Source organism: Scomber scombrus, chromosome 4 (assembly GCF_963691925.1).
Source record: "Scomber scombrus chromosome 4, fScoSco1.1, whole genome shotgun sequence".
In the NCBI taxonomy this organism is placed as follows: domain Eukaryota; kingdom Metazoa; phylum Chordata; class Actinopteri; order Scombriformes; family Scombridae; genus Scomber; species Scomber scombrus.
In genome coordinates, this window is record NC_084973.1 from 22320834 (window position 1) to 22346745 (window position 25912).

Below are 25912 nucleotides of genomic sequence, written 5' to 3' on the forward strand. Positions count from 1 at the left end.
ACTCGGGTCAATGTGTACAGCTGTGAGCGCAGCCGCAGATCGTTTGAATTTTCTTGGTCCCGCCCAACAGCAACAAGCTGAAAGGCGATTGGTCCGCGCTTCTGTCATCCACACTTTACTGTGTGCTACTGGGAAATGTAGTGTGGGAGCTAGTTAGCCTTTTTTTATCGATTCGAGGTTAATTTCAAGCAGAGCTACAAACTCTACAGTAATTTTAATTATTTCCCGTTAGAAACTGACATCCTCAAACACAGTTTTAGGTTACAAATTGAAACTAGGAAGGAAAAAAGAAAATAAGTAAAATGGATAACGTAATTTTAATTATTAGGCTATATTAACCATAGATATTAACACCATTTCACAACACGTGACGTTGTCCATGGTAACAGTTCAAACATCAATTCGTCAATCAATCATCACAATTCACTTTTTTGTTTTACTTATCATAAAATACTGTGAATATCTGTGAATTAGCAAGCTATTTAGTAACAGTAAGTCTTTAAGGGGTGTGAACGGTGAGCAGACAGATGTGTTGCAGCTTGTATGTGGTTAACAAATAGCACCAGAAGCTGTCTGCGCTGGAGCCAAATCAGCTGGCACAGAAGTAACACTGCACAACTCCTGCTGAGAGGGGTGAGATCATTCAGAGCAAAATAATAATGTTACTTATTGTTATATGCTTTCCGCCACTGGGTGACAGCAACAAGCAATAAATACAGCAGCGGGTGGCATGATAGAAGAGCGTGGTGCAGCACATAATAGGCCGTATTTTTATCCTGGCTTTTGTCTTTTACAGGAGGCAGTTTTTCTTCTTATTATTGTTCCATTTATTATCAGCTAATAGTGCCGACAGTAACAGCAACAGTAGAAGAAGGTCTAGTAATGCAGCTTGTACCATCAGTATCAGGGGCCCAAAAGTCCTGGGTTCTAATAGGTATTGGTAACAAATGTGTTATATTTGTCTGTTATATGGAGTGATATTGTAACAATAACTACTGCATATTTGATTTATTTTATATTCATTACTTTATTTAACATACACACAGAGATGGGTTACTTTGAAAAATGTAATAGGTTACAGATTACTAGTTACCCTATTTAAAATGTAATAAGTAATGTAGCTGTTTCAATTACTTCATCAAATGAGTGTAGCTTATTACATTTGATTACTTTTCTAATTGTCTAACAAATGTTTTCAACTATTGGGGTGAGTGTGCAAATTAAACTCACCAAAATCTAAGTTCAGGTGTTTTTCATTGATACTGATATGATTTATAAAGGAGATCATTTCTTATAAAGCAAGATGTATCTCTCATTTGAAAATGTATTCATTAGTTCATGTAGGTTTTGGAATATCATTTTTTTTAATGAAAAAAGTCAAAAGTCTGGCATGGGTATCCACAGCTACATCTACCAGAGCCATTACTTCTGCACATATTTTGCACAACTTTTGTATTTTTACAACCCACTATTTAGGCCATGTAGCCTAGTGTTGTGATGTGTATAATGTAGCCTATATGGACTGAACTCCATTTACTTATTTATTTTGTTTTATTTATTACTCCTAGCTCTTATCTGTTACTTTGTCTTCTTATCTTAATTTGTACCACAACCATATAATATCACCAAAGGCGGTGGAGAATTGCTTGATCAGATAAACACACAAAGAGAGTATTGTCAGGTTTGAATCAAGTTATACGATTAGAAGTATAATGCATCATATTCCTGAGAGAGAGAGAGAGAGAGAGAGAGAGAGAGAGAGAGAGAGAGAGAGAGAGAGAGAGAGAGAGAGAGAGAGAGAGAGAGAGAGAGAAAGTACACAGTATACCACCCAGGATTACCTTTTCTCTCTCCCATGAGGTGAAGCTCAACCATTTTCCTTGTACAGACTCAATATATCCATCTAACCCTAAAGGTCAGTGAACAGCCCTCAGATAGAAACACTTTATAAAGTTTTCATCTAGTCTAAGAGTAAGATTTCATTCCCAACTATATGCTAGAATAACTGCACACAGGTTTGGACCAAAGCAGCATCAAATAACAAATTGACATTGTCATTACATTGACTTACAGAACAAACAGCGCTATCCTCTGAAGGCTTGTCAGATCAACGCATTAAAGAAACACAGTAATCTACACAACTATAATTTGCCCTGCCGCAGGCTCAGACAAAAGTACAACATCATAAAATAAATGTTAAACAAAGGCTATAATTCACATACAGTCAACTATCTCATTTTACACGGCAAAGAGCAAAGTTTAAAATAGACACAGCATGAAAGTATTTGGAACAGATGTGGAATGTCAGACTAAAACTGTCCACTTACCAATTTGTAAATATATAATATGTACAAGAACTACATCAAATGATAACCATTATTTTATATCTCTTTCACAGCAGGTTCTGCAATATTACCCAAGTCTTTTGGTCCTGTGTCAAAATCCAGTTTAAGATCTTGATTATACTTCTTATGTTGTGTTCACAGTGCCTATTCCTAAATCATACTGTGTTCAGTGAAATTACCACAGCCCAGTTGACAAAAAACACTGTACTGATAACTGGCCCTAGTAAATCTCACCACAGGGTCTCAAAAGCAACTCTTCTCCCCTGGCTCCGATTAGCAGGTTGATATGTATGGAGTTGCCTAGAAATAAGAGTGTTCAAAGTAACATTACAACGTATGTGGTATGAGTAGTAACAATAGTAGTATAAGTAGTTGTAAGAGCAGCTGTAGAAGTGGTTATAATGGTTGCAGTAACAGTAATGGTGTTGTCATTAGTAATAATGATAACAGCAACTATATTTCAGAATCTATACTGACTGCAAAGTCACGGGAGCCAACTAGATGGCCGGCTGTTGGTGCAGAGGGGAGATGCTGCTGATGCTGGTTTCCCTGCTCTGCTGTGTCCCTGCAGCCAAGGGCTGTCTGCAGTGTGACCGCAGGATCAGGCTCCTTCATGAAGACTTTATCCTGTCTGATCCCTCTGTGAACAACCAGATTGAACTGAAAAAGATTTGTGACTATGCCTATGTGACCTACAGGGAAACTAGCCAGAAGCGAAAGGGGGTCATAGGTGAGGACAAGACCTGATAAAGTATGACTGTGGACATCTTCTATTTTCTATTTTGTTTCTTTTTTTTAATCACATTTCTTTCTAAAACATTTCCATGCTATTGATTTTTAATGACTTAATGATTATATAATGTCTCTCATTCTGTTTTGGAAAAAAGCATGAGCTGTATGTCTATACTGAGAAATATTAAAATCAGTCAAATATGAACATCTGTTTCCCATTGTTCAGATCCCACTACTCTGTACAGAGCCAGAACTGAGTACCAGAGTGAATTTGACCGCTTCCTAAAAACCCAGCACACTGGTGAGAAGCAAAAAACAATTTGCATGAGTTTCAATTTCAAATTGATACACAGAGGTTGGAAACTTAGAACAAAATTAAGAGCAAAATAGTAAGGTCATGAATTTTTACATATATGATGCAGTATTCATAACAAACTCAATGATTTTAACCCAACTTTGCTCTTTTTAAAGGATCCATAACATTTGAAGCCACTCAGATTATGGAGAAAGGCAGGAAGATCTTAGAAAAACACTTGGACGCTTTCATCCATGATGGTAATTGGCATGAATAACAGTGAGTGTTTCTCACAGTATGAGACAGAGCACTTTTTGTAAGTCATTGCTATGTTCAAGATGCATTAGATTCAGGTCATTTGTTTGTCCCTCCCTTAGGATTGTGCCCTAATAAGTGTGGTAAGTTTATTACTGTCTGATCCTTCCCACTGCATCGTTGTAAATCCTTGTAGAAGCACAATGTGTACATACAACATACAGTACATGTATGCAGAAACACGTGTGTGTGCATGTGTGTGTGTGGTATGCTTCTCAGGGCTTCTGAATCGAAGAGTAATGGATTGCATCTCATGCCGTTACAAAATATACATCTGTCCTTCTCCCACTGGCCAGCAGGACTGTGGTGGTATGTATTTATTTGTTTGTTTGTGTGTATTGCATGTGTGTCTGCATGTTGCTGGGTGGGTGAGTGGATGAGTGGGGGGTGGTACTTATGTGGTGGGTGTATGGACAAATGTAGTCACGAGTGAGTAAATGTGTTCTTAATGGAGGTTCTGCTGCTGCCTGTCCATGTGCAGGGCTAATGAAAAAGATTACTCAAGTAATCCTGATGCAAATGAATGAAGCGTCTCTGTCTCTCCTACTCTCTTCCTCTACCCCCTTCCTCACACTTTCTCCAGAGTACCCAGTGCAGGCTGAGGAGGGAGGCCAGGCCGTGTTGAACTGTTTCCTTCCATGGCATCGTCTTCTGTTGGGAACTCCAGAGTACCACTATTCCTGGGCTCCCGGGGAGCCAGGAACCAAAACGGTCTCTCTGCCATCACTTCCTCTTCCTCAATAATGACGAAATACAAATAGTTACACTTTTTAACCACTTTGCACACTTCCCTTTTCCCAAATATACTTTTGTTGCCTTAGCTGATTATTGTAAATATGCATATATACTGTGCCAGCTTTTACAGTCACTAACACTTCCTTTATGTGCAGCTGGCTGAGAGTGATTTAAAAGCCTTGGTAGTGACGGCCGACTCATCCGTGGTCTTAAATCAGCTCCACTTGGATGAACAGGGGACATATCGCTGCTCGCTGCAGGGCCGCAATGGAACCAACTTCTACCAAGTCACGTTCCTGCTTACGGGTACAGTGTTTAAGACATGCCATCACCAACATTTCCCAGATAATTCATCTCTGAGAGTGTAAAAGGTCACATCAGTGTTACTTTAGCACCTTTGAAAAGTTTCTACATAAATGGACACCAGTCATAATTTAATCCACTGTAAATAATTGTCACTGAATCACTGAATACAAAACTTAAAAATCTGTAAATCTGTTAGCTGCTATAAAACTAAAATGTAGCAAATGTCAAAGTGTGAAAGTGCTCATAAACTAGAGTTTTCTGGCTAAATATTAAAGGATATCTCGTAGGCCACAAGCAAAATTAGTAACACAGCAGTTAAATTTAAAACAAAAAGATTCACTTCACACACTTCTGTTTTCTCGAACTTGTAATTTGTGACTTTATGTGTGTGAGTTATGTCTGTTTGTGGTTTGTGTGTGTGGGGTAAATGCAGGGTGTGTCGATATGTTTTGGAGGAAGGGTGGTTTTTCTCTTTTCCTCTGTTGCTGTTTGCATTTTCTTGCATTTCAGTTATCATATTCATCTGCACACTAGTCATGGATTTATTTATAAAAGCACATTTAATTTATCTGTAATTTAAGGTGCTATAAATGGTAAATAAAACTGCTTTTAAAAGTAATAATAGTAAAAACAAAATAAAACATTTAAAATGTACAAAAATACATCACAAAATAAACTAGAATCAATAATATTAATATAAATATATCAAGACATGGAAATAAATTCCAGCTAAATGAACAAAATACATTTTCAAAATGGGGTAATTGAAGGTTGGTCACCAATGAAAACCCTTCTTCTTAGTAGATACAGGATTAAATACAAGTTTATGCTCTATCTTCTTCAACACATTCTTTACTTTTCAATTCAATTGACACACCTCTCTCCTTTTCTCACTCGCCACAGTCACCCGTTTGCCTGCCCAAACTCACCGACATTTCATCACTCTGCCCTCACCGCCTCCTGGAGACAACTATTCACCTTTTCAAACAACTGAGGACCTGCTGGTGCCAGTCATCGCTGTGGTTTCAGCTCTGAGTGTAGCAGCAAGCATGGGCCTCACAGTTGTTCTGGGGTGAGAGGCAGCAAGTGGGTGGAGGGGAGAAAGAGAGGATGAGAGGGGTTAGCAGAAAGGGTGGAGGTGAAAGAGGTGACACAGAACAGTCAGAGAGCATGACAGACTAAATGATGCAAGACAAAGGAAGTGGAGTCATATAGTCTAAGGATTGAATCATGTTTTATGAGGATTAGGTATATGTCATAACACGCTTCAATTGGTTTATTAATAGTTCATTGTTTACAATTGGCCTTATTACACAATATTTTTCTCTAAAAGTACCGTCCCTCCTTCTTGGAAGCAATGTGAGTTACTCAAGTACAAAACTCCTCAGGTGTTAATTTTACTAGCACACACGATTGGCACACTCTGGGCAGGTTTTCCTGTTGTTTCATTGATTTCAGTCTTGACTTGTGATTTTTCCTTGTAGAATGATGATGATTCGGTGGAGAGCTGCGAAGCTGCCAAGGAGGAGGAACACACAGAACATGATGTGATGAATATATATTACATAGAGTGAATACACACTTTAACAGGAAGGGTTTACTAACATGACATTTGATATTTTTCTCTGTGGTGAAATACATTTCCCAGCACAAACAGCCAAGTCACATCTAGAACTGGGAAGTGAGAAACATGATGGCTTCATGCAAACTTGGTCAGATGAAGCATAACACAGCAGGCTGTGTATATTTTAAATGTGTATTGTTTTTCTTTTAGCAATGAAAGAAAACTCATAGACTGATAATGAATCAAACACTCATAAACAGAAAGTTTATGGTGTAATTCAACCAGAGTGTACAACACACACACACACTAAAAAATCCCCCAGAAACTACTCAACTTTCCAGAATATTAAGCACTAGCTCACCAGAACACATCAATGGTTTGACCCCAGCAGTGACATGTTCCTCTTGAATGGGGAGGCGGCGTTGTCACGTGGCCGTTTATGAGAGGAATAGGGGATGAGGTAAATCTCCTGGATTACAGTGTTTTTGTGAGATTAATGGCCCCAGCCATCCCATTAACCCTGGATAATCCCCCAGTGGGAGGAGTACGACGCGGAGGGTCAAAAGATAGAAGCAGATGTTTTCATCATGTTTTTCATGTTTATTTATTCATATATTCATTCACAGAGACTGAGTGTGGTCGCAATTTTGCATGTCTTGTAATTTCCTTATCATTATCAAGTCATTCTTTTCCTGCAACTCCCTCACTACTCATTTTTTAGTTTCCTTCTAAATACACTATGCTCTCTGTTCATTTTGATGACATAAGCTGCTTCTGAGTCAAAAATAGTCGTCTCTATTTACACAAGTTCTGTCATGAGCTCCACCACCTCCTAGTCATCAACTCTGCAAGGCTGTCACGTGTGATAATTCTGCTCACAGTTACCTTTTTTGTCATTCATGCCGCCTTCTGCGTTGTCAGCTCAATGTCGATGTAAAAGTCAAATATCCTGCCCTACTATAACAAAAAATCAACAATTTCACGCCCATGAAAGGATTTTCTAACGGGAAAGATCAAGAGGCAAATGAAAATGAAAGCAAGCGATTGAGTCACCTATGATATCAGTCAACCATTGTTCAGGTTTTTCAGGGTATTTTATGACAAACTGTTCTGAATCAGTTAATCAGTTTGGGTTATAGGCTATGACTAATGTAACAGAGGTTGTGATGATGCAGTATGAGGGGGCGTGTGTGTGTGTGTGAGGGGGGCTGAGGCCTACAATGATGTTGACAGGATGTATGAAATGTGCCATTTCCTGTCTGGCTGCTGTAACGGAGGCGAACATTTATAAAAAGAAAACATTCTTTAAGACACCCTCACAGAGAGATACTTGCGTCACAATCTTCAAACTCGACAGACCTCATTACTTAACTGTGTGTGTGTGTGTGTGTGTGTGTGTGTGTGTGTGTGTGTGTGTGTGTGTGTGTGTGTGTGTGTGTGTGTGTTTGTCCAAGCCTAAAGTGCAAGTCGAGACTATAAATGCGTGCTCAGCAGCTCTATACTGACAGCCATGATGAACTGTGTGCCAAAATGTGTGTGTGTGTGTGTGTGTTTACTGCTGACTGAAATTGCAGCCTCAGCAGGGAGAGAGCATGAGAAAGTGGGAGAGCTGCTGAGGGGCTGGCAGGCAGCGGTGAGGAAGGGAAGTGGGAACATGAAGAAAATAGTCAGAGGTTTGAGTGGGACGGCAGAGTGATTTGAACGTAGGTTATGAGGAAGTGAGGACAAAGACGTCGGATTACACCTACTACACTGTCCCGCACTGCCCATTGAGTGTATTTTCCTTTGTGTAACAGTTTAATGAGTATCATGTATACAGGAGTATGTCAACAATATCTCACTCCAGAAGAATTACAGGTATTTGACTTGAATATCACTCATTTGAAATTAAGAATACTTTCTTTGCAAAAGTGAAAGCACAAAAATGAGGGTGACCTATTAACAGTAGCAACATCCTGACTGTAGCCACTTCAACATGAATACACTGTATCAACCAGTTCCTCTGTAAATCAATATTTCCTTACAAAATATTGTTAACAGTAAAATTAACGGTACAGGAGTTAATTTTAATAGTGAGCAGGCACCATCTTTTTTTGAAAGAAAACTTTCATGAGAACTGACTTCAAGGAAAAGAGGTTCATATTTATTTTAAAAGGCTTCTCTGTAATGTCTATCTTTTCTAATCCCACTTATAAATATTGTTTTAGTCAGTGGTTCTCAAAGAGGGGTCCAGGAAACCCCAGGCAACCTTGAAGTTATTCTAGGGGGATCCCAGAAAAAAGAAGAATAACTTAGTTTCACTATGTATAGGAGTCATGAAAAAGTTGGCTAACCAATGCTATAAGTAGGAAATGCCTGATATCTTATTCTTAGTTTCATTACTGTCCAAAACACTAAAAACACATCAGTGAGGCACAGATGAACAAAGGCACCAAATTTGGTTTTGAATCTAACTCACATGCACTGTCTTGCTGCCTTGAAGTACTCAGCAGAGTATCAAATGAAACTGAATATGTATTGATGATTGAGTAAAGTACCATTTACTACCGTTTGAGTAACATTTAAAGCTATTTTTCTTCTCTCTTTTTTTTTTTTTTTTTTTTTTACAGTAAAATCAAAGTGTACAGTATATTTGCTTTTTTTTTTTTTAGATTTACATTTTCAATAGGAACAAATGGGTTTGTGGTTGAGACACAGACAAGGTAATGAAGTCCAATAAATATCACTTGCCTTATACTGTTTTAGTGAGTATAATCAATGGTTACAACAATGGCTATTGACTATTTTTTAATAACTTATAATGTGTGTGTGTGTGTGTGTGTGTGTGTGTGTGTGTGTGTGTGTGTGTGTGTGTGTGTGTGTGTGTGTGTGTGTGTGTGTGTGTGTGTGTGTGTGTGTGTGTGTGAGAGAGAGAGAGAGGGAGAGGGGGGGATATAATCAATAACTGTAAACTGCACAAACACAGCTGTGTGCTTTGGTTTCGATCCCATCACTCCACTGTGCAACTGTCCTACATGGTTTCTTTTTCTCCTGTAGGTTGTACTGTCACAGATACACCTCAGATGATCCATATATCCTAGCGGAGCAGAAACAAAGCCATTCAAGTGTGTTCTGGCTTTATACAGCGCAACATTTCACTTTTCACCCAAGCTAATGCATGCATCCGGGGGGAAAATCTGTTATCTGCATGAGGGGGAAAAAACTGAGCCAGTGTTCAGAGGCCTAGAGAGGCTCAAGTTTAATCCAGCCCAAATAACAAATCCTCCCCCTCATCGACAGTCTGTCGTTTCAGAGCAGGGTAAGGTTTCAACTCTCTGGATAACGTCATTCAGCACAAAAACACGGGATAACCCCAATCGACCACTAGCGCGGTTGGAAAATCAAATTTGACGTCAGGGTCCATATAAGGAGTGCCGGGCAGACCATATATGGTCGATCCGCCTTTGACGTCGTTTCTCCCGTGGAAATCAGGGGCGAGGTGGCCTTGGCCCCGCCTCCCTCCCAGCTGTTATCAATAAACAAGTGAAACTCTCAATTTAAAACTGATTTCTGTCCGAGCCGAAGAGGAATTCAAGAAGTGATCTATTAATGAAATAACAGAAAGTATTTTGCCTTCAATTGTAAACCTACAATTGTCAAAGAAAAACGAAAGAAGTAACTAGTAAGTTATAGTTATAGTAATAGTAATATTTTTTATTTTTTTAATTATTATCACATTTTTCAGCCATGACATCAAGCAGCGGGCCTTTAGAGATAACTGGCAATGAGTTTGTTCACGTCTTAAGGACATCCATAGACCAGTTCACCTCTGCTGGGTGTGTGGTCTTGGACTGCAGACCTTTCCTTGATTTTGCTTTGACGCACATTTTCGAGTCTCGAAACGTCAACTGGAACTCGATGCTCCGCCGCAGGTCCAAGACCTCGGTGGTGGCTCTGGAGTGGCTGGTCCCCAACAAGGCGCTCCTAGGCCGGCTTCGGCGCGGGGACTTCTCCCTTGTGGTTGTGGTGGATGAGAGAAGCCACTCCGTGGCCGAGCTCAAAGCCGAGAGCGTGGCCCAGATGCTGCTCACCGCCTTGCAAAACGAAGTCCAGACGCAGATTTGCTTTCTACAAGGTAAAAAAAAACACATTTTTAAAAACATTCACAATTTTTTTACGCACAAAAATGTATGATTATAACGTTTAAACTGAGTGTGAACTAACGTAGTCAATTCAGTTCTCAACTTCGCATGTCTTAAAGCATGTTTTCATTTGTTTTTACAAATATATGTACTGGCTATACTAATACATAGCCTATATTTTAGTATGATACTATGACATTGTTGAAATCAATCGAAAGGATAATATATATATATATATATATATATATATATATATATATATATATATATATATATATATATATATATATATATATATATATATATATATATATATATATATATATATATATATATTTACAGGTCTCTTTTTTTCATGTTTAACACACTTATTATAGTTTGACATGTGATATGTTTTAAGGAGGATTTCAGTGAAAGCTTGGGGCTCTAATACTGTGTGACCTCCTTTACAGGTGGATTTGAAGGATTTTCAGAGGCCTACCCAGAGCTCTGTTACTATGCCAGCAATAACTTCTTAACAGTGGAACCAGAGCCAATAGTGACAGGCCGGACAACACCAGCATATGATCAGGTTTGATGATATTTACCTTTTTATAGAATCTAACAGACACTACTTAATGTAATACAACTGAAGCATACAATATTTTGTATCAAAAAGCTTTCTGTGTAATTGGGGGAAAGTATAATAATATACAAATAAAGACAAACTATTTTTGGTTGTAAATGTGGATTTTTTTTTTTTATTAATATAATTACAGGATGGTGCAGTGGAGCTGCTGCCCTTCCTGTTTTTAGGCAGTGCCATCCACTCCTCGCGCAGAGAGACCCTTGCAGCAGCGGGAATCACAGCTGTTCTCAATGTTTCTTCCTCATGTCCAAACTTCTACGAGGGGGAGTTTCAGTACCTCCGGATCAATGTGGAGGACAATCTGGCTGCTGACATTAGAGCTTGCTTCGCCACAGCTATCGCCTTTATCGGTGAGTCACTCCTCTAAACAGCCATCATTTTCCTACCTATACTGTAACCTTACAATAGAAGTTCAGTCATTATTTGCTCAGTATAATGTCACCCCAAATCAAACACCAAGTGAATTGATCTCTTAGTTAAGTGACCCATCATTAGTCAAGTGACCCATCATTTTACACTCTTAATAAACTCAAATTCTTTAAGCAGCTTGTGCAACATAATCCATTTTGTAGGCTAGATTTAAAGACCAACAGTGTAATCGTGTGGTTACAAAACAACTGGATTACACTTTACAAGCTGCACAACTTTAGTTCAAGACAAAGAACTGTAATGAAATAACTTTCTGTGCTTTGCTTGTGTTGCCACTAGCATAGTAAAATGAAGTGTTTTCATTTCCATCCATATTGTTCCTACAGTCAATCAGTTTAAAGATTTTTACGTATTTTGTTTGTACAAAGTTCTGATGTCACAGAAAATGTATGTGAAATGGAGCATAATATACTGATCTCTCTTCCTCTTTCCGTTTTGTCTTTTCCGCACCGCCTACAGATTCAGTGAAGCAAAGTGGTGGTCGCGTGCTGGTGCATTGTCAGGCAGGTATCTCCCGCTCCGCCACCATCTGTCTGGCCTACCTCATGCACACCCAGCGTGTCCGGCTGGAGGAGGCCTTTGACTTTGTGAAGCAACGGCGTCAGGTCATCTCCCCTAACCTGGCCTTTATGGGACAGCTGCTACAGTTTGAGACAGACGTTCTCTGCCAGGGATGAAGACATGTCAAGAGAAAGGAAAATTCACATGACTGTAGTGTTTTTTTGTTTTGTTTTTTGTTTTTAATTAACTCCCCTTGGTTGTGCTGGACTCAAAGCATTATCAGGACTCAAATCATAGAACATTTCAGAAGTGTACATTTTGTACAGAAAATCTGGCTGTGTTGCTGGCATCACATGTCCGGTGAAACTCGACTCCTACTTTCAGGAGAAACTGAGAACAACTGTTTCAACAAATTGCACTTGACAGTATAAACCACACTGAAATAACCACATAATGGAAAACTCTGATTCTGAGCCAGCACGTTTGAGCAGCTATGAGGTAATTTCCCTGATGTTTTATACGTTAGGGGAATTGTGTGTGTGTGTGTGTGTGTGTGTGTGTGTGTGTGTGTGTGTGTGTGTGTGTGTGTGTGTGTGTGTGTGTGTGTGTGTGTGTGTGTGTGTGTGTGTGTGTGTGTGTGTGTGTGTGTGTGTGTGTGTGTGTGTGTGTGTGTGTGTGTGTGTGTGTGTGTGTGTGTGTGATCTTCTGCAAGGGCTATCTTATGCTCACACTGAAAATCATTATTATTTCACAGTTACATGCACTGTGATATAATGTGTTTTCTTATAAGACTACTATGTTAACTACTTGAGGCAATATTGGACACATTTTGAGTGTTTTTTTGTCTAATTTATGAAAATGCACTAACCACAGTTGGTGTCTAATCACTCTAAATCTTGAGATAGATTACATTTCATACATTAAAAACTGGTGCATGTTATTTTTATCCTATGAACAAACTTTATTTATTATTTTAATTTGTCAAGACAGTGTTGGCATTGTCTGTTACTGCACTTTATACCTACAATAAGAGGTTTGGTTGATTCCTGCTGTGGGTGTTTTTTCTACTAAAATAAAAACATGCTGAGGAATGAATTGAGTCACTTTACTCTGTTTAATGTATTTATTTCATGTATTTCACTTCTTATATCCTAAAAGATACAGTCAATATATAGTTTAAAACACTGGCTGTACAGACAAACAGTCATTCCCAGACCAGTAAGTCCTGAGTGCTTTTCCCAGAGCACTTTACAAAGACATAATTTCACACACTGACCTCACTGCACTTGATTCGCTCTTGCTGAATCAGAGTATTTTAAGTGTGGACTGCTGAGTATTTTTGGAGGATTATCCACAGAGGATGAGTTTTTACAGTCTGAAGTACCTTTGACCTCACCAACCACTAAAATAAATTTCAGATCCACTTACTCAAGTTGCGAGTAGGACTTGGGACATTTGTCAGCAGGAAATTGGCCACAAAAGAGCACATGAGAGTGGAGTAGAACAGAGAGAATGGAAAGTAGAAAGTCATCAAGGGCATTGAAATTGGGAAGTTTGGAAAGTCCATATCACCGATTGACCTGTATTGAGGACATTTTGATCTAATGGCAACTGAAGAGTTATTCACATAGCTGGTTACCCCATACATAAGTAATACATTTTTTTAATACAAACACAGCAGTTCTTTTGGCCAGATTTCAGTGAGACTCTTATTCTGTCTGCCTTTTTAGGCAAATGATTTGGTGAGTTGCTACTGTATGTTTTGTTTTCAGTGTTTTTAATTGTTTGTATGTCTGAAACACTGCGTTGCTGCTATCTTGGCCACGGCTCCCTTGAAAAAGAGATTTTGTACTCTATTGGCATTTTCCTAGTTAAATAAAGGTTTCATTAAAAAAGAAAATACACAGAGGCTCTCTTCATTCAAACATGTCAACGTGACCCCATAGGTCAGAAGAATATCAGACACTGTTATGTACCTTATTTTATCAAGGTCTCCTTTCATTCACTGAATTTCTACACATTCCACAGCTATATTTTTATTTGAATTGCTTAAATTATGTCTATGTTATTTTGTATACCGCACAATATAAACTAAACAATGATGAAACACTTTAAACTCGACGATTTCAAAAGAAGTATCTACCCCTATGGTGCAATAACGACTAGCTGCCATCAGTACCTCATGCCCTAACAATAATTATGCTGCCCACGCTCCCTTGTGGGTCATTGCTAAAATAATCCACTTCCTCTCATTTGCAAGTATCCACTGCCCAACGTTTACGCTACGTAACTGCTACGCTTGACTTCTTCATTCCATTAAAGGCAGTTTTCCAGACGGAGGGCAGAGAAATGCAGGGTACAATGAATGAATGAATGAATTGTTTATTTTGGTTATACATTGTGATGAACAAAAGTTAACCACTTATGTTGGTATGCAACTGACAAAACATAATTTGTTTTAACATTATAATCCCAATTCTTTTCCATTTTAAGCATTTTACTTCATAATCCTTAATTATTTTACATCTTAAGGCTTTTTTGAAACTCAACAGAGAGATACAATTTCAGCTTGTCACTAAGACCTTTCCATAGTTTGACTCCTAAAACTGAAACACATCTGTATTTCACATTGGTTCAAAGATACACAACACTTATTATTATTAATTATAATGTCCTTGTCTTGATTCAAAACATGTTAAATACAAACAGGAATACTTTTATTCCTTACTCCAAAAAGTTTCCAATGTTTTTAAATACACAATGTCGTTGTAATGTGCAGGATCCTATGACTGTGTTCTTGTACTTCTACCTTTGTGAGGACCAGTCTGATTTTATGATTCACTTCCAATGAGACCCAGAAAAATAAAATTTGTTCTGGTGTGTGTTCATTTAGACTTTTCAGTGACATTCAGTTTACGGTCATTTGTAAAGTGTGCCCTAAAACAAATTGTAATGCATATTTCTATTAAGCATCAGCTTCTACTTGCAAGTTTTAACCATTTATCTGTTAATTCAAGTTGTAGCTTTTATCAATGGTCAAAATGTGCTACATATAGTCTATAAAAATCCCTGTTAAGTGAAATAAAGGCTGGTTGGAAAAGCTAGAGTGTAAATAATAGCACCAGTTCACTCTGGTCTGTAATATTAATTTGTTTAAACCAACCACAACATAAAACATTTCTTACTTTACCCATATTTTTCATAAGAATCTTATAAGTGAAACAATCAAAACTTTAATCAAATAAGTCTTTTTACACAAGTCAAATGTAATTCAAAATGCTTTACAAGTGATTGACAAATGCACAGGGTGGTAAATATGGATTGGGAGATTACTGCACACCAAAATACAAGTAAAATACCAAAATTAACACAAGATGACTGGTCAAATGTAAATTAACATAACAATATATTAGAATGAAAGTTGCAATACAAAGAGCAGAGAGAGAAGAACAGAAAAACAGATACCGGTCAGGTTTTATCGCCTTGTCAGTGTGGATTACACTGGTAGTTTCCTGGAGGAAAATATCTACAATTCTACGTTATCACCAGAACAGTGCTACAACCACACACTCAATATTAGTTTATAGTAAGACAGGGACCTCTAGTGACAAGTGTTGATATTACCAGAAACAAGATCATTCAAAAGTATCCAGCAGATGACGCCATCAGACTGTTCACTCTCTGTGGCACAACAGAAAAAAAATCTCCACCACTTCATCACTTTCAATCTAATTGTTGTCTGCTTCCCTGTGGTCACTGACCCTAATGTGCGCACACATACACACACACATCTCACACTTCCTCACTGTGCAGTTCCCTACTTCATGATTGTCCATTTACAAATTTAAATTACTTTTACTGCCATTTAACTTGGTCATTAATTCACCTCTAGAAGATTGTTCCACCTCCCTTTCACTTGAATGTCACTCTCATCTTGTTTGATGTATTCAGTTTCTCCTCAGTTAGTCGGGCTCATTAAGGAAAACAGTTTGTTACTCACACTCTGTGTCCAGATTAAACACAAGCAATCATATTATATTACACATTAGGCTTTGGCACCACCTCTCAATGGTCTCTATGTGTACGTGTGTGTGCATACTGTACTAAAAATGAGAGAAAAACATGTGAGATAAGGGATTTGGACACGGATCACACTTGTTAGATGTGGTGATTTAGAGTATTTGCTGTTTCCCGGCTGAAGACTGTCACTCAAACAAGAAAATCCCAGGCTTAGGAAGCCACTAAAAGGTGATATGAGCAATGTGTGTGATATTGTTAGCTGGAGAATTACAAAGTGGTGATATAACACACATGCTCATCCACGTGTACACACAGACAAGCCGCAGTAGTTATTACAATTTCAGTCAGGAAAATTACTGTATGACCATCTGGGAGCACTCCCTGTAATTGTTTACAGGTTGCACCCACACTGGTACAGGACGTGCAATAATTCTGTGGACCCTCACTTATTACTGCATTCCCTGGTGGTTCCTAATCAGGGTCAAGACCATCACAGGGTTGTAAGATAATTCTAAGAGGTTGCAAGAATATGAACAAGATGGAAAATAATGTAAAAATATATTGTGCTGTATATTTTTTATACTAAATAGCTTTTTAATTGTGAAATACAGAATACTTCTACCTTACCTCTTTGCCTTATAAAACTATTAAAATAAACAATCTGTTAAGGGAACATCACTCTTTGTTTGCTTGCCACTCAGTCAAATACAACCTGTGACAAGGCTTTGCAAGTAGTTTTCTTTGTTTTAAAGGGTCACAAGCCAAAATGGTTGCTCTTGTCCCCTGTCCTAACACTCAATATCTCAACCACGTGCCCAACCACAACCAGTTCCTTACTGAAGCTAAACCTAATTCAACGTTTAACCCTAATACCAAAAGTGTTCCTCCTTCAAAGAGGAAAGGACTGGCAAAAATATCCTGACTTATCAAAACTAGCCTCCATCTCAAGGTCTAAAAAGCAGACTGGCCCTCACAAAGGTAAAAGTAAAAAAGCGTACACACACACAGAAAATAGGAGGGAGAATCAAACCAATAATTCATAAAAGGTCCAAAATGAAAGCATCGCAAGGGCAGGTACTGTGCTATAATTGATTTGGATCTGAACCATAATGTGCACAGACTCCCACCTGAACCCTGCATTATGCTGACCCGCAGTTATCCAACACTCATTTGGGATACATATTTTAAAGACAGTTTCTCTTCACTTTTTCTTAGTTAGGAAAAATCCTATACCGTACCTGGAGACTTGTCAGAAAATGTTTTGAATAAAATGGTATTTTCCCAAAGCACATAAAGTTTTCTCAAAGAGTGAGTGTACTTTCACCAGATCAGCTGCAAACTTTTCCAGTCTGGATTTCAAGTAACACTTAGTGACACACTCTGCATGAAGCATGACAGCATGTTTGCACGTGTTTGTATACCACATGCTCTTATACAACAAGCACTTCAGCTTCAGTGTACTGAACAGTACGCTGCTCAGTCTCAATAACCTTGGCATCAGTGACACACCCCTCTCCCCCAGAATGCATTTTCAGCGTGTTACTAAGCACAGTTCACCCACGGAAACAGATACACTTGATTGGAGTGCACTCTCTCGCTAAAAGCTTTATTCTCTACCCCTTTATATTTAGAATGTGTAGCGTGGAGTGAAAATGTACAACCATTATTGGCTGCTGCTTCAGGTCACACAATCAGAGAACAGGCCTCCCAATTGTAATTCCATGGGTGGCTAGCTGGGCTTCTCTCTCATTAAACCAGCAATGTGTGGGGGACGGACTACAATAACAAGTAAACAGGACCTCCTACCCACACACCATTCATAAGATTGTGTGTGTATGTGTAGGTTGGTGAAGTGTGTGTGTGTGTGTGTGTGTGTGTGTGTGTGTGTGTGTGTGTGTGTGTGTGTGTGTGTGTGTGTGTGTGTGTGTGTGTGTGTTGTTTGTTTGTTTGTGTGAGTTTATAACACAGAGGCCACCTACCTACTTTTAAACACCACATGACAAACTCTGCTGCTGTAAAAACAGCCAGCATGACGCAGGTTTCACGCCTTAATTGAACAATCGGCCACTTGATCTCAGGTAGGCAACAAATCATGAGGGATGCCTTGGATGTCTGGGCTTCTTGGGGGTGGACGTGTTGCAGGGCGCATAATACCGAGGGATCTAAATGGAAGTCAAGTGATGATGTAAATGCATGAGCATAGAAAGCTACAGCAGCTGCCTTAAACTCCTCTCACAATGAGCAGTGGTGGAAGGTAACACAATGCATTTATCCAGTGAGTTCTGAGGTATTGAGAATTAGGAGTTTTTTACTGGACATATTTCATATTTTATTGCAACACTTGTGTAATGACTACAATTAATACATTCTGTGCTATTTCATATGCAAAATATGTGTTGACCTCATAAAACATATGATTCATTGTTTGAGATTTAACAGTGGAGTAGGTGGACCACCTACAGTTTAATAAGTTAAGTTCACTTGCTAAAGGGGATCATCCTTCAAAATTAAGGCCTTTCACTTTATTGGAGGATTCAAAAGTTGTTTATTTAGTTGTATTACATTAAAAGAAGAATAGAGTGTACTTTTGCACAAATGAGAGCGATCCCCCCTTTAAGATGGTTTTAACAGGACATGACCATATGATATAGCCCTCTGCAGCATGTACTCGGTGAATCTTACCCCTTCTTTAAAAGCATAAGTGCCTTAGTATCTTTGGGACACATAGGTTAAACAAATCCAGAGAACAGGCTTGTGATAGCACAGGCTGGGTGAAATGTGCTTGTCAGTGCCCCTTGACTGACTCACTGGACATCTAGCTGCTACAGTGAAGATATTTATTGGCTCTAAATGACTGGAATGGTTGAAGGTTACATGGAAACGGTGAAAAGAGCAGTCTAAATATGCAGAAATCACACAGGGCCTTCTAATAGAAAAGCATTGATCACCCATATGTGCTATGATTTCGATGATGATGATGATGATGATGAGTAGCTTTTTTAAAAAGTCCCTGATGTGGAACTAACGTCTTGTGTAAATCAGATGGCATTGGCTCCTCACTCTCAGCTGGACACCTCTGAGTCCCGTGGAGTTAATTGACCGAAGCAGTGCCACCCAAAAAGCCTTTTCTAATGTAGCTGCGTTGGTTGATCCGCTTGGGTATATACTTACTGTGAGAGAGGGAATAAGGGACGGAGGGAGGTAAGAGGGGGGGGGGGGGTCTACATGGATAGAGAAAGTAAGGATCCCATGACGCCCACAGCTCCACGATGACATCACCGAGTCTAAAAAAGAAGCGCAAGAGGGAGATGGGAGGCACCCCACTTATTAGATTTTGTCGTAAGGTCCTGTTCACAAGAGAAGATGCTGCTGCGCCCAGGAAGCCTGTGATGTGCGCCGGCGGAGCGGCTGAATCATGGCATCCTGGTGAACTTCTAAGGAGACAGGCGCCACAAGGACCGACAACTGCTGAGACGCACAGTGAAGGCGCTTTGTGGAGAGCATTTAATTACTGACAACATATCTGGCTTCATGCGCAAAGGCTGGGAAGCTTGAGGTTAACTTTGAGTTCTCACTCGTCCGACCGATTGGAAACGTTGGCACAAGTCAGGCTGTCCTCCGTTATTAAGAGCTGGGTAACAACTGTGTCGTTTTGATTGGCGAATGGCTGTAAATATTCCATCATATTAACTTTATTTCACTTCATCTAAACCATTATGTGTTTGCTGTTCAGATGAGATGGTCAGGTTTACGCGCGTCTGCGAGCGAGGACGCACGGATATCGCTCAAGTATCGAGATTGTTTGCTCTAATCTTTCTTTTGTATTCAGTGTTGCCTGACGGTAAACGACCCCAAATTAAATTGTTATACATTTGTCAGATTTTCAAGACAGTAATTAATTGACTGAGGAAAAAACAAGAATCTCCCTCTTGTGCTAAATAAGTTTTACTTCTTCTGGCTGCTTTATAAGTCTGCCAAGATTAATTCACAGCAGTCACGCACATGCAAAATTAGAAAATGCTCATGGAAAAAAAAAATCTGTTCCACAAAGAGGCAAATGCTTTTTAATTGAAAAGCATTGATCCGTGCCTTGACGCATTGCCCAGGACTGTTTTGCATGCTTAAAATGGACTTGGAAGACTTACCGTGGAGGATGCAGGGGAGCTAACATTTGGAGACAACACAGAGACAAAGAGAGAACAACTGAGGTAAATATTATACGAATTACAATTTATTGTAATGTAAAAAAAAAAAAAAAAAAAAAAAGTACAAAAGCCATTTCTGACAATTATGATAGTGTGCAAATATTAATAACCCAAACCGTGAAATAGATTTTCACGTATTTTATTCACATTCACATTTTATTCAGTGACCAAACGTGTTTGTTTTTATTTATAAAGATTCCTGGAAGGCTAATACCAGCATGGCCTCGGTTCCGGACAGCGGCTGCTCCATGGAGCTGAGCGACTGGAACAGCAGTGTGAGCAGCGGCGGAGCCTCCGTCCCCTGCAACCAGAGCGTCCTGAAGCTCCCTTATTCCCCTGAAGCTACGGCGACCTTCGCCACTGCCATAACTTTGATGGTGGTCTTCACCATAGTGGGCAACATCATGGTCATCATCGCTGTCCTGACCAGCCGGTCACTCCGAGGTCCGCAGAATCTGTTCTTAGTGTCACTTGCTGCTGCGGACATTTTAGTGGCCACACTCATCATCCCCTTTTCTCTTGCGAATGAACTACTCGGCTACTGGTACTTCAAGTCTCTGTGGTGTGAGATCTACCTGGCGCTGGATGTGCTGTTTTGCACCTCCTCCATTGTGCACCTGTGCGCCATTTCACTGGACCGCTACCTGTCCATCTCCAGGGTTACCTATGGTCGACAGCGAACTCCCAAACGCATCAAAGCCGCTATTGTGGTGGTGTGGCTCATCTCTGCCATCATCTCCTTCCCTCCCCTGCTGTCACTGAACAAAAGCGAGGGAGGGGACATGGGGCCTGATAGGGGACCTCAGTGCCAGCTGAATGATGAGCGCTGGTACATCCTTTACTCTACCATCGGCTCCTTCTTCGCCCCATGCCTCATTATGATCCTGGTCTACGTAAGAATCTACCAAATAGCCAAGCAGAGGACACGGTGCCCGCCTGGAGAGCCCAGGAAGGATGGGGTCGGCTGTGCCACACCAAGTCAGCCTCCACGACATGTACAAGCCAATGGAAAGGAAGACGAAGAGAGTACACCCCCTTCATCCAACAAAACCTCCAATGCCAGACCCCCAACCCTTGCCATCACCCCTTCTCCTTCACCAGGAGAGACCCAAACCACCCAGAATCCCACCTCTAATAATCTTCTGCAACCTCCATCCCCTTCTCCAGCCATGACCCCTGTCACAGCGTCCCTTGATAACTCTCCCCATGGCCCCTCAACTCCCTCCTCTGTGTTTCAGTCTGCCCCTGCCAAGACTAAAGGGGCAGGGAAGAAGGGCAAACGGCAGGGAAAGAAAAAAGCTGACAATAACAATGGCGACAGCTCAAGCACAGATAGTGATATGGATCACAGCCATGGAGGAGGCCGAGGCAGCACCAGCATGCCAGGGTCACCTGCAGGAGGGGGTATCCACTCCCCAGCCTCAGTCAAGCGCTACCGGGACATGATCGCCACTTCTAAGGGGTCTCGGCTGGTGCCAGGGAGAAAGTCAAAAACAGAGAACAACCCCGGGGCAGCGAGGCGTAAAGCGATGGTAAACAGAGAGAAACGTTTCACCTTTGTTTTGGCAGTGGTTATTGGTGTTTTCGTGGTCTGCTGGTTCCCGTTCTTCTTCTCCTACTCTCTACAGGCAGTGTGTCCAGAGACCTGCACAATCCCTGATCCCCTCTTTAAGTTTTTCTTCTGGATCGGTTACTGCAACTCCTCACTGAACCCAGTCATATACACCATCTTCAACAAAGACTTTAGAAAGGCTTTCAAAAAGATTCTGTGCAGCACCACTAAGGGTACTTTCTTTTAGCACACAGATCCAGTGTATAGGACATGGAAACAGAAGTTTGCAATTTCTGAAGCATAGAGGAAAAAAGCAATCATTTACATTTTTCATAAAGCTCAAAGGGCTGTTTTAAAAACATGTTGAACTGTGGAATTCCAGCATAAAATTGTGAGAGCCACTCTTAACAGCCACAGTGTGCGCAAATTGACAACTTGGACTGTGAAATTCCAGATTGCAGCTGATACACACATTAATCTTTACAGGGAGTGGGGTGAAAACAGAACGTGGAGTAGAGGCAGAGAGAGAAAGAGAGAGTCGGCAGACTATAAACTGCTTAGCATCTCAGTATTGCTGATAACATTTTGATTAATTTTATTTGAATTTATCTCCAGATCACATTAAATAAAGGAAACAGAGTGGTGCAGCATCACAGAAGAAAAGTACACATAGTAAAACATACTGGACTGAAAGAATGACTTCCAGAAAAACTGTTGGGAATTTACTCCTGACTAAGAATATAGACAGTTTAATTTATAATATATACAGTTTTGTACTTAATTAAGGACTCCAGTACTATTGGGGAAAGAAAACAGGTAAACAGAAGGAAAAGTGACCTTAGATTCCTATGAGCCTAGGGCCTTTTATTTATCAATACAGAGCACAAGGAGCACACAAGGTTAGTGGTGATTTCTTACGTCTGCAGTCTTAATTTTGTCCAGCTGCAGGGCAAACATGTGTTCCTCGATTTTTATCTAAAAGCGCAACAACAAGAGACGGTTTCTGAAGATTTCAAATGCGATAGCACAGACAGGGCCCCCTTTCAAACTGAACTCGAGGACTTTTATGTGCAAAGCCCTCATGTCAGACACCTTGCTCTTGGCTCCGGATGCGTCATCATGGACACTCAGGTTGTTTGTAATGGCACTGCAGCCTTTTCGGCTTTCATCTTTCACGAAATACATAATAGCTGAGATGTGGTGTATTTTGGACTCAAAGAAATGAGCAGAAAAGAAAACTTGTGTTACTGAAATCTAACTTAAAGTGTGATCCTCTCATCTGCTTAGCTTGCTGTTTTAACTGAACCTGGGCTGCCACATGTATGGACAGGACTGAGAAACCCTTCCAATGAACTGTCTCAGTTTTTGGACATTTGAGTAACAATCAAACTGTTTCTCACAGGAGGTGCACCTGCTGAAGACTGAAAAATGCTCAGAATGTTGTTATTTAATATGTGTGTATTCTTTTCAAGAAACCCTGCTTAATATATTATATTAGCAGGTAGATCTTTACATTGACTGTAAATGACAGGTGAACAATGCAATTATGGATGTGTAATGTTATCTCTAATTACGCCTACATGGGTTATTCTGAGAGTCATTTAGCTGAGTCACTCTTTACCAATGCCTCTGGCACATCATTGCCTGCAGTGGACCTCTAACGTGTCACATTTGGTGTGTTGCTAAGAGGCAAGAAGATGACTAGTGCATTTATTTTTCTCACCAAGACACTGAGGTTCTTCAGTTTCCTTGACAAAAAAAAACAAAAAACAAAAAACATGTGTCTGTAACTGAACAGCACACAGTCTTATTGACTCAATGGGACAAGGGCTGTCAGCAGCAACACTTCAATTTACCAATTGTCTTATTCTGCTGACCTGTGTGAGTGTGTGTGCGCGTGTGTGTGCATATGTGTGTGCATATGTGTGTGTGTGTGTGCGTGCGTGCGTGTTGACTTTAATGTTTGTCTGTAGAAAGTGTTAGTGCCTGATAAAGATAATAAGAATAGAGACCAGATTTGCTGGTGCAGGCATCCCTTTGCTGTCTGTGATGTGAGCGTTTCTACTTGACGGAGAGATAAGTAGTATATGGCAACGTCCGGAAAGTCTTATTGAACCGAAATTCAGTGTTTATCAGTCATATTGAGTACATGGCTTTTTAGTGATTACCCTCAAGGGACCAAAGAGCCTTAGGACACCAGCCTGACTCAATGATATCAGGCTCTATGTTGCTTTAATTAAGTATTACTTTCTATTTGGTGTATGTGACGGGAGGCAAAGATTGAAAAACTGTATTATTTATTTGAATCTATTTTGTGTTTTCTGTCTGTTACCTATTTATTGTTCAGTTACTGTGCTTTTTATTCTTAAAGTCAAGCAAAGTGGTACTGATCAAAGAGAGAGAACACTGTACAGATTTTTAATATGTTGAATAAGAGCATCATTGGTTTATACCATCAAGCTCTGGCTTTGTGAGATTGAGCTGTATTCAGGTTTGGGGGGATGAGTCTGTGTTGAATTGCAAGAACATGTACATTGAGTTATGTGCATAATGCAGAACCTACAATGCAATCATCATTGTTTCATCTAGTTATAGTATGGTAAGATGTTCAATCACAGATACAAGCACATTTATGGATGTACAATTTATCAAGCATACTGCAACAGGAAAATCTCTCTTCACCAATGCTACTGTTGTCAAACTTTTCCTGAAAATGTTATAGAACATGAAAATGTCAATAGCACCCTGTAGCCGGTTTCAGTTGGATGATTTGCAGGCGGCTTTGTGCAGGAAATTAAGGCTACAATCCATATCATACAGAGCTGCTTGGAGATTTAAACAAATGGTTCAGAGAAAGAGCTCTGTGCACTTACACAACTGTCCCCTTCCCTCATCTGAAATGGCTATTTTCCCTACAGAAATACAAACAGCTATAGCAATGGTGTGGGACTGCTGCTTTGTTTATTTTTTTAAAGTATGAATTATGGCTTAAAGGTGACAGATGCAGTAATCTGCCTCTAGATCACTACTCTTTCCCCTTGAAACCGCCTGAATTGTCTCTTTCCCTACTGTGTTTGGACCAAACTGCACGGTCTGAGCTTTACAGTCTTCTTATACCCCTCCAACCCCCTTACCCTCCAACCCCCTCCCCACCTGTCATCATCCCTCTCCAGTTTGGAAATAAAGCTACTTGAAAAAGCATGAGTCATCCCCTGGTTGGTTTATTGCATATACTTTCACATGACACAACACCAGGGAGGTGGAAAATAAATAAGAAAGGTCATTTCCAAGACGTGAATTACCACTATGTTGTTTCACAAATATTTTTTAACAGAATTATGTTTTTTTCCAGTATACGTGTTGTAATCTAAAGCAATTTCAAGTCATCATAAAATAGCTCAAAATAGCAACCCACCCTCAGGAAATAGTCCATAACATTGTGGGCTGATGGCAGTTCAAGATGTCACTGGAAAATCTTGTATCACAGTGGGACTTGAGATGTAGGCCGCTACAGAAGCAGCATAATGTTGCCTACTGCCAACAAACAGAGAGAAGTCTATAAGGAATTAGAGTGTGGTGCCAAATATCACATATGCACACACACATATTGAATGTGTCATCCTGCACCAAGGGTCACATACTGTATTCAAGTCATGAAACATACTGACTCCACACACAGATGCTGCCATACACAAACACACACACACACACACACACACACACACACACACACACACATACACACTCACAAACGCTTGTTGTGACAGCTTGTTATATTTGAGGTCAGCGGGTCTACGGTGAATTGTAATTGATTTATGCTGATGGGCAGTTTGGGGATTTCTCAGTGTCTCAACACAGAATCAAGCCTCTCTGTCCTGCTTTCTTTTCAAACATGCATTTCCACGAAGAGAAGATACACCACTGCAGTGAAGCCCCACCTTTATGTACTTAATTTCCATATTCATGGTTGTGGCGTTATTTGAGGTGCACGAAGAGGTGGACAGATAACTTATCACGGCCAAGCATGGGGAACAGTGAGGTGCATGTTTACAGTGTTGTATATTCATACAGACACAGTTTCCCTAAACTCCTTATTCTCTAGCCTCAGCTGGAATATAAAACAGGCCTGATCTGTGGCAGTGGACCCTCCGGAGAGAGGATGGA

At 40.0% G+C, this 25912-nt stretch overlaps 3 protein-coding genes across 3 annotated transcripts; all 3 read left to right on the forward strand.

Annotated features, from left to right (window-relative positions):
- Positions 1–2873: 2873 nt before the first annotated feature.
- On the forward strand, positions 2874–5804 carry LOC133978457 (izumo sperm-egg fusion protein 1). The gene is made up of 8 exons (XM_062416673.1): positions 2874–3075; positions 3304–3378; positions 3549–3632; positions 3750–3770; positions 3907–3996; positions 4271–4398; positions 4578–4728; positions 5632–5804. Exons 1-8 carry the CDS (start codon positions 2874–2876, stop codon positions 5802–5804), a joined length of 924 nt encoding a protein of 307 aa, XP_062272657.1.
- Positions 5805–9867: 4063 nt separating this feature from the next.
- Positions 9868–12512, forward strand: dusp2 (dual specificity phosphatase 2). The gene is made up of 4 exons (XM_062418424.1): positions 9868–10406; positions 10866–10984; positions 11172–11391; positions 11930–12512. The coding sequence occupies exons 1-4, from the start codon at positions 10019–10021 to the stop codon at positions 12145–12147; spliced, it is 945 nt and encodes a 314-aa protein (XP_062274408.1). The 5' UTR covers positions 9868–10018; the 3' UTR covers positions 12148–12512.
- Positions 12513–20414: 7902 nt separating this feature from the next.
- Positions 20415–21995, forward strand: adra2b (adrenoceptor alpha 2B). The gene has a single exon (XM_062418418.1). It carries the CDS (start codon positions 20415–20417, stop codon positions 21993–21995), a length of 1581 nt encoding a protein of 526 aa, XP_062274402.1.
- Positions 21996–25912: the final 3917 nt, after the last annotated feature.